The sequence below is a fragment of the Oncorhynchus masou genome, chromosome 9 (assembly GCF_036934945.1).
Source record: "Oncorhynchus masou masou isolate Uvic2021 chromosome 9, UVic_Omas_1.1, whole genome shotgun sequence".
Lineage (NCBI taxonomy): Eukaryota > Metazoa > Chordata > Actinopteri > Salmoniformes > Salmonidae > Oncorhynchus > Oncorhynchus masou.
Window position 1 is genome coordinate 77,245,539 of NC_088220.1, and position 15,534 is coordinate 77,261,072.

Here is a 15,534-nt window from a genome sequence, read left to right on the forward strand (position 1 = left end):
CTTCATTTTTATGGTCTTGAATTCTGCAACCAATCGTGCTTAATCTACTTTACATGAGCGCAATTCTTTTCAGACTAAGGATTCAGATTAAGGATTCTGATTAAGGATTCAGACTAAGGTTCCATTCAATTCTCAAATGACTAGGTATCTAATAACCTTCTCTCACCTGCCCATATTCCCTGTACTAATGGTCCAGGCCAGTAAAAGGGAGCTAGCCACTAGCCAGGAGCAGTAAAAGGGAGCTAGTCACTAGCTAGCCACTAGCCAGAAGCAGTAAAAGGGAGCTAGCCAGGGCCAGTAAACAGGAGCTAGCCAGGGGCAGTAAACGGGAGCTAGCCACTAGCCAGGGGTTAGTAAACGGGAGCTAGCCACTAGCCAGGGGCAGTAAAAAGGAGCTAGCCACTAGCCAGGGGCAGTAAACAGGAGCTAGCCACTAGCCAGGGGTTAGTAAACAGGAGCTAGCCACTAGCCAGGGCCAGTAAAAGGGAGCTAGCCACTAGCCAAGGCCAGTAAAAGTGAGCTAGCCACTAGCCAGGGGCAGTAATCGGGAGCTATCCAGGGGTTAGTAAACGGGAGCTAGCCACTAGCCAGGGTAAGTAAACGTGAGCTAGCCACTAGCCAGGGCCAGTAAAAGGGAGCTAGCCACTAGCCAGGGCCAGTAAAAGTGAGCTAGCCACTAGCCAGGGGCAGTAATCGGGAGCTAGCCAGGGGTTAGTAAACGGGAGCTAGCCACTAGCCAGGGTCAGTAAACGTGAGCTAGCCACTAGCCAGGGTCAGTAAACGGGAGCTAGCCACTAGCCAGGGTCAGTAAACGGGAGCTAGCCAGGGTCAGTAAACGGGAGCTAGCCAGGGGATAGTAAACGTGAGCTAGCCAAAAGCCAGGGGCAGTAAACGGGAGCTAGCCACTAGCCAGGGCTTAGTAAACGGGAGCTAGCCACTAGCCAGGGTCAGTAAACGGGAACTAGCCACAAGCCAGGGGATAGTAAACGGGAGCTAGCCAAAAGCCAGGGGCAGTCAACGGGAGGTAGCCACTAGCCAGGGGTTAGTAAACAGGAGCTAGCCACTAGCCAGGGGCAGTAAACGGAAGCTAGCCAGGGGCAGTAAACGGGAGCTAGCCACTAGCCAGGGGTTAGTAAACATGAGCTAGCCACAAGCCAGGGGCAGTAAACGGGAGCTAGCCACTAGCCATGGGTTAGTAAATGGGAGCTAGCCACAAGCCAGGGGTTAGTAAATGGGAGCTAGCCACTAGCCAGGGGTTAGTAAATGGGAGCTAGCCACAAGCCAGGGGTTAGTAAATGGGAGCTAGCCACAAGCCAGGGGTTAGTAAATGGGAGCTAGCCACTAGCCAGGGGTTAGTAAATGGGAGCTAGCCACAAGCCAGGGGTTAGTAAATGGGAGCTAGCCACAAGCCAGGGGTTAGTAAATGGGAGCTAGCCACAAGCCAGGGGTTAGTAAATGGGAGCTAGCCACAAGCCAGGGGTTAGTAAATGGGAGCTAGCCACAAGCCAGGGGCAGTAAAAGCCAGGTATCCCAGGTTCCTCCTGCCACTAAAACTGATTTATGCTGATGGAGAGGCTCATCTGCATGTCGTTAAGCAGGTAAATCGTTCCCCCTGATGAGCTGGCGGCTGCACCTGCCGACAGGAGACGTGACCCCCCCCCCACCCTCCCTGCCAGGGGGTTGATGGGAGAATAATCACCCAGAGAGACACAGCACTGAGATCCCTGTGGATGTTATACTGCAGCATCAGTAACACACAACACAGCTAGCTACTCTAGACAAATCCACCGCCCTGGGATATAGTACCTGTGTGTATTCATCTCAGCCTAACCGTGGTAACTTAACACTGCTTCAGGTGGATTCACCTTTAGATTTAGAAAAACATGTTGTATTATGCAGTGCATTACATAATACAAAGACACACAGACAATACACGCAGACAATACACACAGACAATCTCTCTAGTGAAAAAAATGTATGTGCACTGTTTTTATGGGCCCAACGGTGAGAATGTTTTATTTAGTGGCATTTGTTATAACATTAAGGAAACAGACCTATTTACATATTATTATAACAATGACAAATCTATCATGTTGGGCTCTACAGAAATCTGCTCCTGCCCCCTCTCTCCACAGCCTCAAAATGGTGCCTGCGATTAATCTCCGCATATTCCCCCTTCCTCCATCTGCCCCTCCTGCTAACCCTGGAGCTGGGACCGTATCTGTGCTGTCAAACGGTGGGAAGCGGGGGAGACTTGTGGAAAGATAAGAAGAAATAGTGGTGTCTTCAGAGTAATACAGTGCAGGAGAGATGCAGCAGATTATGGCCCAGTCGCAGCTTTATATTCCTCTAAATATATAAACAGCAGCATGTGTCATAGCCGCCACAGCCCATGTTCCATCATCCCACAGAAAAACTACACTCTGGGGTTGCAGTCGACAGGCCAGCCAAGCAGCCGTGTCAATCCTCCCTCCCTCCCTCTCTCCCTGTTCCTCTTTTTATAGATACAGTATATACCCCCCCCTCTCTGTCTCTCTCTCTCTGTCTCTCTTTCTCTGTGTCTCTCTATGTGTCTCTCTTTATCTCTCTTTCTGTCTCTCTCTTTCTCTCTCTCTCTCAATTCAATTCAAGGGGCTTTATTGGCATGGGAAACGTGTTAACATTGCCAAAGCAAGTGAGGTAGATAATATACAAAAGTAAAATAAACAATACAAATTTAAAATGTCTCTCTGTCTCTCTCTCTCTCTCTCTAGATATGTATCTTCCTCCCTTTCTCTTTGTCTCGCTCGCTCTTCCTCATTCAATATAAATATTTATCCCTTCTTCTCTTCCCTTCTTAGTGCTATCCCTCTCCACTCATAAAACACAGAGCTGCTGCTCCATCCTGTCTGTATTAGAGGTTGTTCGATTAATCGGAATGGCCGATTAATTAGGGCCGATATCAAGTTTTCATAACAATCAGATTATTATTATTTTTTACACCTTTATTTAACCTTTATTTAACGAGGCAAGTCAGTTAAGAACACATTATTTTTTGCTTATTTTCAATGACGGCCTAGGAACAGTGGGTTAACTGCCTCGTTCAGGGGCAGAATGACAGATTTTTACCTTGTCAGCTCGGGGGATTCAATCGTGCAACCTTACAATTAACTAGTCCAAAGACATGATTACATTGCACTCCACGAGGAGACTGCCTGTTATGCGAATGCAGTAAGCCAAAGTAAGTTGCTAGCTAGCATTAAACTTATCTTATAAAAAACAATCAATCAATCATTATCACTAGTTAACTACACATGGTTGATGATATTACTAGTTTATCTAGCGTGTCCTGCGTTGCATATAATTGAGGCGGTGTGTATCGTTGCTCAAATGTGTACCTAACCATAAACATCAATGCCTTTCTTAAAATCAATACACAGAAGTATAGATTTTTAAACCTGCATATTTAGCTAAAAGAAATCCAGTTTACCAGGCAATATTAACCAGGTGAAATTGTGTCACTTCTCTTGCATTCATTGCATGCAGAGTCATATGCAACAGTTTGTATATGCAACAGTTTGGGCCGCCTAATTTGCCAGGATTTTACGTAATTATGACATAACATTGAAGGTTGTGCAATGTAACAGGAATATGTAGATGCCACCCGTTAGATAAAATACGGAACGGTTCCGTATTTCACTGAAAGAATGAACGTCTTGTTTTCGAGATGATAGTTTCCGGATACGGCCATTTTAATGACCTAAGGCTCGTATTTCTGTGTCTTATCATGTTATAACTAAATCTATGATTTGATAGAGCAGTCTGACTGAGCGATGGTAGGCAGCAGCAGGCTCGTTCAAACAGCACATTTGTGTGTTTGCAAGCAGCTGTTTATGACTTTAAGCCTATCAACTCCCGAGATTAGGCTGGTGTAACCGATGTGAAATGGCTAGCTAGTTAGCGGGGTGCACGCTAATAGCGTTTCAAACGTCACTCGCTCTGGGACATGGAGTAGTTATTCCCCTTGCTCTGCATGGGTAAAGCTGCTTCGAGGGAGGCTGTTGTCGTTGTGTTCCTGGTTCGAACCCAGGTAGGAGCGAGGAGGGCCGACAGAAGCTATACTGTTACACTGGCAATACTAAAGTGCCTATAAGAACATCCAATAGTCAAAGGTTAATGAAATACAAATGGTATAGAGAGAAATAGTCCTATAATTCCTATAATAACTACAACCTAAAACTTCTTACCTGGGAGTATTGAAGACTCATGTTAAAAGGAACCACCAGCTTTCATATGTTCTCATGTTCTAAGCAAGGAACTTAAACGATAGCTTTCTTACATGGCACATATTGCACTTTTACTTTCTTCTCCAACACTTTGTTTTTGCATTATTTAAACCAAAATGGACATGTTTCATTATTTATTTGAGGCTAAATTGATTTTATTGATGTATTATATTAAGTTAAAATAAGTGTTCATTCAGTATTGTTGTAATTGTCATTATTACAAATAAATAAATAAGAAAATTGGCCGATTAATTGGTATTGGCTTTTTTTGGTCCTCCAATAATCGGTATCGGCGTTGAAAAATCATAATCGGTCGACCTCTAGTCTGTAGTATAGCAGTCAGCCATGTCTGGTATAGAGGACTAGTATGTCCTGTTCAGTTGGTATGAGAGACGCAGTAGGACAGGGCCATACTGTCTCACCTTCTCCATTGTCATGCCCTTCACATGTCTCTCTCTCCGCCAGACAGACGGCTGTAAAAGCTTTCAGTGAGTTGTAAAAATGGAAATGGTGCCTCCAGCCTGGAATGGAATATTCCGCACGTGAACTGTATTCTATATCTTCTAGGGAAGATATGGGGTGCATGGCAGTCGCTGACGCTGTGTGTGAGCTAAATCAATCTCTCTCTCTGGTTCTGTCTCTCTCTCTCTCTCTGTCTCTCTCTCTCGCTCTCTGTCTCTCTCTCTCTCTCTCTCTGTCTCTCTCTTTGGTTCTGTCTCTCTCTCTCTCTGGTTCTCTCTCTCTCTCTCTCTCTCTCTCTCTGGTTCTGTCTCTCTCTCTATCCATATCTCTCACCCACCCCTCCTCCCCCTTTGCTCTCCTTCATCTTAATTTCCCTCTCACTGTCCTTTTTAAAATTCATGGAATTTCTTATCTCTTTTTGGGTATGATAATTATAATTCCACAGTCTGCCAAAACCACTTGAACAAACTGGGTTTAAGGTACATGCAATACATTCATTCCCAGGTGAGACACACATATGCAGGAAATTGTGGAATGATAGTCTGATGCCATGAGCGGAATAAAATACAATATTTCATTATAAATCAATGGTTAAAATGCAGTCTGTAACTAGGCAAACAGAACTGTAATACTTACATCCTAGTTTGCGAAACACTTTTCAACCTCATTTTCATTATCTCCAGCACAATACCAGTTTCAACATATGTGAAAATTGGGCATTTCTAAGTTTTGTAGAAATAAAATATAAAGTAAAAAAGTTCTACACGATGACATCATCAAAAGTGTTTTTGTTTTTAAACAGTGCTTTTCAAACACTATGAGATTTGCAGTGACGTGAAGGAGCAAGAAAAGACCCTCCCTTAGCTAGAAACATGTTAACTTTTTAACCACAGATCATAGTAACATGCTGTTTTCACATATGTAGACACTGGTTTGGTGCTGGAGATGATGCATTTGAGATTACATTTGATATGTTACCTGATAAGGGGTCCATAATCTTTTTGAATTTCTGTGGAATGACAACTGAACATGCTTTTGTAGTTAAACTATTTTTTTGTGTTGGAAAACGATTTGTGATTGTTTCTTTGTAATACCCAAATCATTAATAAGAGAGTGGCAGAAAACTGCACAACATCAGGAAAATTTGAATTCTAACGAAGTTCCAATACCCTTCTCTGAACGGAGACAACGACGTCTGTCACGTGTCAGATTTCCATTGTTCTGTCCACATGTCATTGTATCAGCGCAGTATCTCACCTGTTACGGAGCTGTCTAGGTTGTCCATGCTGGACCCTGGCGTGTGCTCAATACCATAGAGAGGCCTGGACATCTCATAGCCTTCATCCTCCTCCTCTTCCTCATCCTCCTCATCCTCGTCAGGGATGTCAGTCTCCAGGTCAGACACCAGGGTGCTGGACACGTACCCCACTGGAGGGGCGGGGGCCTGGGGAGGGAGAGGGGGGAGGGAGCCACCCTGCATGAGCCTGTCAGAGAGTCAGAGTAATATGAGTTATCATCATGCTACAGGTACACACCAAAACACAGACACAGGAGAGGATGGGCTGCTGGTGGGGGGACAGCAAGAGCAGGGAAGAGAACAAATGTCAAAATACATCAAGAAAGACAGTGCTGGTGAATGAAAGACAGGATGACATAAAGAAGGAATCCGAGATGGACGAAAGTAACTGTTAAGCTACATTTAGAAATTCTTTCAGATTCTGCCGCTTTGAATAAAATGGGACAATTCCACTAATTCTACGTCCCTCCTCCTTGAATGCCAACACAATGACCCTGTAATTGCAGTTGAAGAGAGTACAATGGGCCCGCTCCCTAGGCCTGTCGACACGAGGCTGTCACCCCCTCACACAGCCCTCTCTGCTCCACTCAGCGCCCGCCTCACGTCACTGACAGCCTTGTTTGTTTGAGGAGTGCAGTGGGGTCTGAGGTGGTCTGCGGCGGGAGGGATTCTGATGTAATTACCGCCTCTTTCCTGTTGCCAAAGATGCTCTCAAACATAGTCATTACTGGCTAACAAGACGGCTCCTTCCTGACAAGTCTTCCCTATTCCCTCTACTGTAATGAATGGATGCCAGTCTCTCACTCTCTTCCTCCTTCGTTCTCTCCCTCTCTTCCTCCTCCGTTCTCTCCCTCTCTTCCTCCTTCCTTCTCTCCCTCTGATCCTCCTTTGTTCTCTCCCTCTCGTCCTCCTTCGTTCTCTCCCTCTCTTCCTCCTTCGTTCTCTCCCTCTCTTCCTCCTTCGTTCTCTCCCTCTCTTCCTCCTTTGTTCTCTCCCTCTCTTCCTCCTTCGTTCTCTCCCTCTCTTCCTCCTTCGTTCTCTCCCACTCTTCCTCCTTCATCTCTCCCTCTCTTCCTCCTTTGTTCTCTCCCTCTCTTCCTCCTTCGTTCTCTCCCTCTCTTCCTCCTTCGTCTCTCCCTCTTCCTCCTTCATCTCTCCCTCTCTTCCTCCTTCGTTCTCTCCCACTCTTCCTCCTTCATCTCTCCCTCTCTTCCTCCTTTATTCTCTCCCTCTCTTCCTCCTTTGTTCTCTCCCACTCTTCCTCCTTCATCTCTCCCTCTCTTCCTCCTTCGTTCTCTCCCTCTCTTCCTCCTTCGTTCTCTCCCTCTCTTCCTCCTTCGTTCTCTCCCACTCTTCCTCCTTCGTTCCCTCCCTCTCTTCCTCCTTCATTCTCTCCCTCTCTTCCTCCTTCGTTCTCTCCCTCTCTTCCTCCTTCGTTCTCTCCCTCTCTTCCTCCTTCGTTCTCTCCCTCTCTTCCTCCTTCGTTCTTTCCCTCTCTTCCTCCTTCGTTCTCTCCCACTCTTCCGACAGGGTGAAAAGTGGGCTTCATCTGCCGTGCATGAGCACCACAACAATAAAATGTGTAGCAGCATGGATGTGGGTGGGGCTAAACAAGTGCTTTAGACATTGTGTTCTCACAGTGAGCAGAAGGGACAGTTGTGTAAGTGGTAACACTGGCCCATTAAAATGACATGATTCATGAGTGCTTGTGTTTTGCGCAATGCCGTGACTGTGCAGCTAACATAACACCAAAATAAAACATGGAAGGGAGGAATAAACAGATAGTGAAAGAAAAACACTTCCAGCACAATATCCATTGTAGGCATTCTCATATCACCCCCATTTGAACATTGTACTGCTTTTATAGTATTCCTCTCCAGTGGGTGTACAAACCATGTCTGTTTGGCCATGTCTAGTTGGTAGGCACGGGTGATCTCATCCAGGTGGGCCTGGAGCATGGGCTGCAGCTCCTCCCGGGGAGAGGGTGTGAGGGTGGCTGTGGACTGCTGGCCGAAGGACACCGCTGCTGGGGACGAAGCTACGCCACGAATGGGTGGGGTGGGGACCCTCTCTTCCTCCTCCTCTAGCTCATCCTCCATTCCCTGATGGAGGTAGGTCTGCACGGGCATGGGAGGACCCCAGCCATCACTCTCATACCTGGGAGGGAGGAGGGGTGGCCACACAGAGACAGAGGGAGGAGGGGTGGCCATAGTGTGAGGAAGAGGGATGGGGGTGGCCATACAGAGAGAGAGAGGGAGGAGGGGTGGCCATACAGAGAGAGAGGGATGAGGGGTGGCCATACAGAGAGAGAGGGGATGAGGGGTGGCCATACAGAGAGAGAGAGAGGGAGGAGGGGTGGTCATACAGAGAGACAGAGAGGGAGGAGGGGTGGCCATACAGAGAGGGAGGGAGGAGGGTGGTCATACAGAGAGACAGAGAGGAGGGGTGGCCATACAGAGAGAGAGGGAGGAGGGGTGGCCATACAGAGAGAGAGAGGGAGGAGGGGTGGCCATACAGAGAGAGAGAGAGGGAGGAGGGGTGGCCATACAGAGAGAGAGGGAGGAGGGGTGGCCATACAGAGAGGGAGAGGGAGGAGGGGTAAGATAAGTACTCTAACTCAACTTTCTTTCTTCTGGTCATGTGCCAGATTAGTGCAAATAGTGTGACCTTGACTAGTGTGATCTTGACTAGTGTGACCTATTGTGATCTTGACTGGCGTGACCAAGTGCGATAATTGGCTGGTGTGACCTAGTGTGATCTTGACTAATGTGATCAAGTGTGATCTTGGCGGGTGTGACCTGGTGTGCTCTTGACTGGTGTGAACGAGTGTGATCTTGACTGGTGTGACCAAGTGTGGCCTTGACTAGTGTGACCTAGTGTGATCTTGACTAGTGTGCCCTAGTGTGATCTTGACTAGGTTGACCTAGTGTGATCTTGACTAGGGTGACCGGGTGTGATCTTGTCTAGGGTGACCTAGTGTGATCTTGACTAATGTGATCAAGTGTGATTTTGACTGGTGTGACCTAGTGTGATCTTGACTAATGTGACCACGTGTGATCTTGACGGGTGTGACTGAGTGTGATCATGACTAGTGTGGCCTAATGTGATCTTGACTAGCGTGACCAAGTGTGATCTTGGCTGGTGTGACCTAGTGTGATCTTGACTAATGTGATCAAGTGTGATTTTGACGGGTGTGGCCTAGTGTGATCTTTACTGGTGTGACCGAGTGTGATCTTGACTGGAATGACCGAGTGTGATCTTGACTAGTGTGACCTAGTGTGATCTTGACTAGGGTGACCTAGTGTGATCTTGACTAGTGTGAGCTAGTGTGACCTTTATTAGTGTGACCTAGTGTGACCTTGACGAGTGTGACCTAGTGTAATTTTGACTAGTGTGACCTGGTGTGATCTTGACTAGTGTGATCAAGTGTGATTTTGATGGGTGTGACATAGTGTGATCTTGACTAGTGTGACCTAGTGTGATCTTGACTAGTGTGACCTAGTGTGATCTTGACTAGGGTGACCTAGTGTGATCTTGGCTAGTGTGACCAAGCATGATCTTGACTGATGTGACCTAGTGTGACCTTGACTTGTGTGACCTTGTGTGATCTTGACTAGTGTGAGCTAGTGTGACCTTGACTAGTGTGACCTAGTGTGATCTTGACTAGTGTGACCTTGACTAGTGTGACCTGGTGTGATCTTGACTAGTGTGGCCTAGTGTGATCTTGACTAGTGTGACCTAGTGTGACCTTGACTAGTGTGATCTAGTGTGATCTTGGCTAGTGTGAGCTAGTGTGGCCTTGGCTAGTGTGGCCTAATGTGATCTTGATTAGCGTGACCTGGTGTGATCTTGACTAGTGTGGCCTAGTGTGATCTTGACTAGTGTGACCTAGTGTGACCTTGACTAGTGTGACCTAGTGTGGTCTTGACTAGTTTGACCTAGTGTGATCTTGTCAAACTTTCTAAATTACTTTGTAGACTTTGTAGAATGTGGTCATGGCTCACATCAACACCATCATCCCAGAAACCCTAGACCCACTCCAATACCGCCCCAACAGATCCACAGATGATGCAATCTCTATTGCACTCCACACTGCCCTTTCCCACCTGGACAAAAGGAACACCTATGTGAGAATGTTATTCATTGACTACAGCTCAGCGTTCAACTCCATAGTCCCCTCAAAGCTCATCAATAAGCTAAGGAACCTGGGACTAAACAACTCCCTCTGAAACTGGATCCTGGACTTCCTGACGGACCTCCCCCAAGTGGTAAGGATAGGTAACAACGCATACGCCACGCTGATCCTCAACACAGGGGCCCCTCGGGGGTGCGTGCTCAGTCCCCTCCTGTACTCCCTGTTCACTCATGACTGCATGGCCAGGCACAACTCCAACACCATCATTCAATTTGCCAATGACACAACAGTGGTAGGCTTGATCACAGACAACAACAAGATGGCCTATAGAGAGGAGGTCAGAGACCTGGCTGTGTAGTGCCAGAACAACAACCTCTCCCTCAACGTGATCAAGATAAAGGAGATGATTGTGGACTACAGGAAAAAGAGGACTGAGCACGCCACCATTCTCAACGACGGGGTTGCAGTGGAGCAGGTTGAGAGCTTCAAGTTCCTTGGTGTCCACATCACCAACAAATTAACATGTTCCAAGCTCACCAAGACAGTCGTGAAGAGGGCATGACAAAACCTATTCCCCCTTAGGAGACTGAAAAGATTTGGCCTGGGTTCTACAGCTGCACCATCGAGAGCATCCTGACTCATCTCATCACCGCCTGGTACGGCAACTGCTCAGCCTCCGGCCGCAAAGCACTACAGAGGGTATTGGAACGGCCCAGTACATCACTGGGGCCAAGCTTCCTGCCATCCAGGACCTCTATACCAGGTGGTGTCAGAGGAAGGCACTAAAAATTGTCAAAGACTCCAGTCACCTTAGTCATAGACTATTCTCTCTGCTACCGCACGGCAAGCAGTACCGGAGCACCAAGTCTAGGTCCAAGAGGCTTCTAAATAGCTTCTACCCCCAAGCCATAAGACTCCTGAACATCTAGTCAAATAGCTACCCAGACTATTTGTATTGCCCTCCCCCCTCCACACCACACCACTGCCACTCTCTTTTGTCATCTATGCATAGTCACTTTAATAACTCTACCTACATGTACATACTACCTCAACTAACCGGTGTCCCTGCACATTGACTCTGTACCAACACCCCCCTGTATATATTGTCATTTTTTACTGGTGCTCTTTAATTACTTGTTACTTTTATCTCTTATTTTTATCCATATTTTTGGGGGAAACTGCACTGTTGGTTAGGGGCTTGTAAGTAAGCATTTCACTTGTTGTATTCGGTGCATGTGAATCATACAATTTGATTTGATTTGATTTTATAGATATGAGCCGTAAGTGGAGCAGTGGAGGGATTCTTTAGTTTCCCATAACGATGCTTATACATGCTGAAATAATACTAGTTGTAAAGAAAATGTTCATTGAATAAATTTGTCAGTGCACACACCACAGGATGTAACTGCTTTAATCTGCGGCCATTAAGAGGCTCAGATTTACAGTTCAGAGGACTCCTCATTTGCCAGATAGCCTATTAAACCAGATGAGTCTCACAAACTGGAGATGAGGGTGAGAGGACAGCACGCCTCAACTAGGGAGACGCACAGTTAAAGGATATGTTATGTGTGAGTGTTTCTATCCTGAACAAAAATATGAACATGTAACGTGTTGGTCCCATGTTTCATGAGCTGAAATAAAACATCTCAGAAATGTACTAACAAAAAGCTTATGTCTCTCAAATGTTGTGCACAAATTTGGTTATATCCCTGTGAGTGAGCAATTCTCCTTTGCCAAGATAATCCATCCACCTGGTGTTACATATCAAGAAGCTGAGTAAACAGCATGATCATTACACAGGTGCACCTTATGCTGGGTGGACCCCGGTCCTCCAGCCATCCCTCAGTGTCCCCATTTCACTAGAGGTGTGGGGCCACAATAAAATATCTCACTAGAGGTGTGGGACAATAAAAGGCCACTTTAAAATGTGCAGTTTTGTTACACAACGCCACAGATGTCTCATGTTTTGAGGGAGCGTACAATTGGCTAAGCCTGTATGAAGGGTCAGACAATGATAGATATATATAATTTTTCAAATTAGTGTGGACTAATCTAGTTGGACTGTATGGGCAGAGTGTGGACTGTTTTGCATATCCATGAATGTATAGAGTGTATGTTATGGTGGGTGTGGCTCGTACCCTACTCCTTCATAGTGCTCGTTGGGGTAGTGGTCCATCTCGGTGCCAGGGAGAGGGTGTAGAGGGGGAGGCGGCAGGGCCACGTTGGCCCAGCTGGAGCCGTTAGTCTTGGTGGGTTTGGTGCCAACCTTGGCCTTCTTCTTCTTACCCCCCTTACCACCTATGGACAGCAGAGACGGAGCGAGTTGGAGATTGACTCAGACAACATGAAGAATTCAATTACTAAAAAAATCTATAAAACCATATAACATGGGTGGCTATGTGCAGTATTCACTGTCAGTCTAACAAGCAGATATTGCCAACAGAAAATGACTGAACATATAAAGCTGAACATTCCTTAATTTCGAAACAGGTCATTTCAACACCTACTTCTAAAAGTCATCCACATTCTCAAACAAACAGCTTCAACGAGCCGTGCCTGTCAGCAGCATCATACAGAAGAACCTCAAGGCCAACTACTGAAAAGCATGCTTCCATTGATTGATTTGCTGAAGTTACTCAAATCTCCATAGAAACAGGGAGAGAGCAGCAGTAAAGAAGCAGAGGGTGGATCCCGGTCCTCCAGCCATCCCTCAGTGTCCCTATCTCACTACAGGTGTGAGTCCACAGTGAAATACCTCACTACAGGTGTGAGTCCACAATGAAATACCTCACTAGAGGTGTGGGTCCACAGTGAAATACCTCACTAGAGGTGTGGGTCTACAATGAAATATCTCACTAGAGTTGTGGGTCCACAATGAAATATCTCACTAGAGTTGTGGGTCCACAGTGAAATATCTCACTAGAGGTGTGGGTCCACAGTGAAATATCTCACTAGAGGTGTGGGTCCATCTTGAAATATCTCACTAGAGGTGTGGGTCCACATTGAAATATCTCACTAGAGGTGTGGGTCTACAATGAAATATCTCACTAGAGGTGAGGGTCTACAATGAAATATCTCACTAGAGGTTAGGGTCTACAATGAAATATCCCACTAGAGGTGTGGGTCCATATTGAAATATCTCACTAGAGGTGAGGGTCTACAATGAAATATCTCACTAGAGGTGTGGGTCCATATTGAAATATCTCACTAGAGGTGTGGGTCTACAATGAAATATCTCACTAGAGGTGTGGGTCTACAATGAAATATCTCACTAGAGGTGTGGGTCCACAGTAAAATATCTCACTAGAGGTGTGGGTCCATATTGAAATATCTCACTAGAGGTGTGGGTCTACAATGAAATATCTCACTAGAGGTGTGGGTCCATATTGAAATATCTCAATAGAGGTGTGGGTCTACAATGAAATATCTCACTAGAGGTGTGGGTCCATATTGAAATATCTCACTAGAGGTGTGGGTCTACAATGAAATATCTCACTAGAGGTGTGGGTCCATATTGAAATATCTCACTAGAGGTGTGGGTCTACAATGAAATATCTCACTAGAGGTGTGGGTCCATATTGAAATATCTCACTAGAGGTGTGGGTCCTTATTGAAATATCTCACTAGAGGTGAGGGTCCACAATGAAATATCTCACTAGAGGTGTGGGTCCACAATGAAATCTAAAGCCCACTGTTATCTTTCTCAGCTGTCCTCAGTGTGGTCCGCAGGCCTCAGATCACTTGTTATAGAGAGGAAAAGGCTGCGGGCTATTTTTGCTGTGGTGCCTCTGTGCTTACCACTACATAGAGGACATATGAGCATGAGTCCCCTATATTGAGAACATAGCATATCTGAAGATGTATCTGTGACCATAGCACATCTGAAGATGTATCTGTGACCATAGCATATCTGAAGATGTATCTGTGACCATAGCATATCTGAAGATGCATCTGTGACCATAGCATTTCTGAAGATGTATCTGTGACCATAGCATATTTGAAGATGCATCTGTGACCATAGCATTTCTGGAAATGTATCTGTGACCATAGCATATCTGAAGATGTATCTGTGACCATAGCATATCTGTAGCATGTGTGTGTTTGTGTAGGTGTTCTATGAGCATTGTATGTGTGTCTGAGGTCAGAGAACGGACACCTCAATCCAGAAAATACTCCCCAGTTGACCTTGTCAGCCACACATACAGAGTAGTGGAAACCATCCCTGGAGGCCTCTTGTGTACATTTGCACCTGTCATCTGTTGGTTAAGCTTCACTGCCAAAGGCCTGTTGTCACGTTGCTCAGAGCCACAAATAAAGCTACATTTCAGGGAACCCTGCATTTTGTGCCATGCAACACCATGTAATCTAATAGACTGTCCAGACTTGGACATGGCTATAAATTAGATCAATGTCATCAAAAAATACCTTTCATCAACACTCAGGGATATTTGGGGAAATGAATCTCTGTGATCCAGTACGGCTGACATCAGAAACAGAGAAAATACAGCATATTGCTCGAGCAGTAAATGGAGAATTGTGTCATTTGACCATTTTCCCTATAAAATTGTAGCTGTTACCAGGCAGAAATGTTCCTGTCAAAAATGATTGGATTGCAACAATGTTGCAGCAGAACATGAGAGAGAGGTTAGTACTGGCAGGAGGATGGTCTAATAAAGACTGGGAGTAATAAAATAACAGCAGTAAGCCCAAGGCAGGAAGTATAGTCAAAGTAATTTGGTTTCCTAATCGTTCCTCTGGGCGACACTCAACTTTTCCCAATAAATGGTGATCTGGCGTGATTGCTCAATCAACCCGATTCCCTCCTCACCAGAGCAGGCATCAGTGCTGTAAATGAGCCTGTGCCATGGAGGAAAGGATGGCTAAAAACTACACAGGAAGTACACAGCAGACCCATTTTCTCTCTGACGAACACAGGGCCTGTCTTCAAAAGGATCTACCACTATATTTAGATGTGGAGCTGGGTATTTATACCGCCTGGTTTGGGCGCTCCCTCCCAGTCTATAACTGTGGGGACAAGCGGAGGTCTTGAACTGTCTCTGTGTTTATTTAGTGCCTCAGCGCTGAGTGAGAGACACAGGCAGAGCCTCAGAAAGGAGAGTCCAGAAGAAAGAACTCCACATCCAGATTTAAACACATGGCACTGAGAGAATAGATCAGACTGGATTTTCAGGGAAGTACCTTCTTAGAATACTTGAATACCACTGTATTATGGACTTATAATAACAGTAGAGAGGGAAGTCTATATGAGATAGGACACATGGGGGAATACCCTGATGGACAGATAACGAGCAAGTGTGCCTATTTGTGAAATCATTCCAATGTGTTTGGTATGTGGGTGGATGATGCAGCAGACT

The 15,534-nt window shown here is 45.9% G+C and overlaps 1 protein-coding gene across 1 annotated transcript in view; it reads right to left on the reverse strand.

Moving 5' to 3' along the window:
• The window catches only part of LOC135546641 (roundabout homolog 2-like), a 651,734-nt gene that overhangs the window by 18,368 nt on the left and 617,832 nt on the right, over nt 1-15,534 (reverse strand). Inside the window, 3 exon segments of the mRNA XM_064975230.1 lie at nt 5,985-6,211; nt 7,918-8,181; nt 12,298-12,457. Coding sequence (XP_064831302.1) covers nt 5,985-6,211; nt 7,918-8,181; nt 12,298-12,457 — 651 coding nt within the window.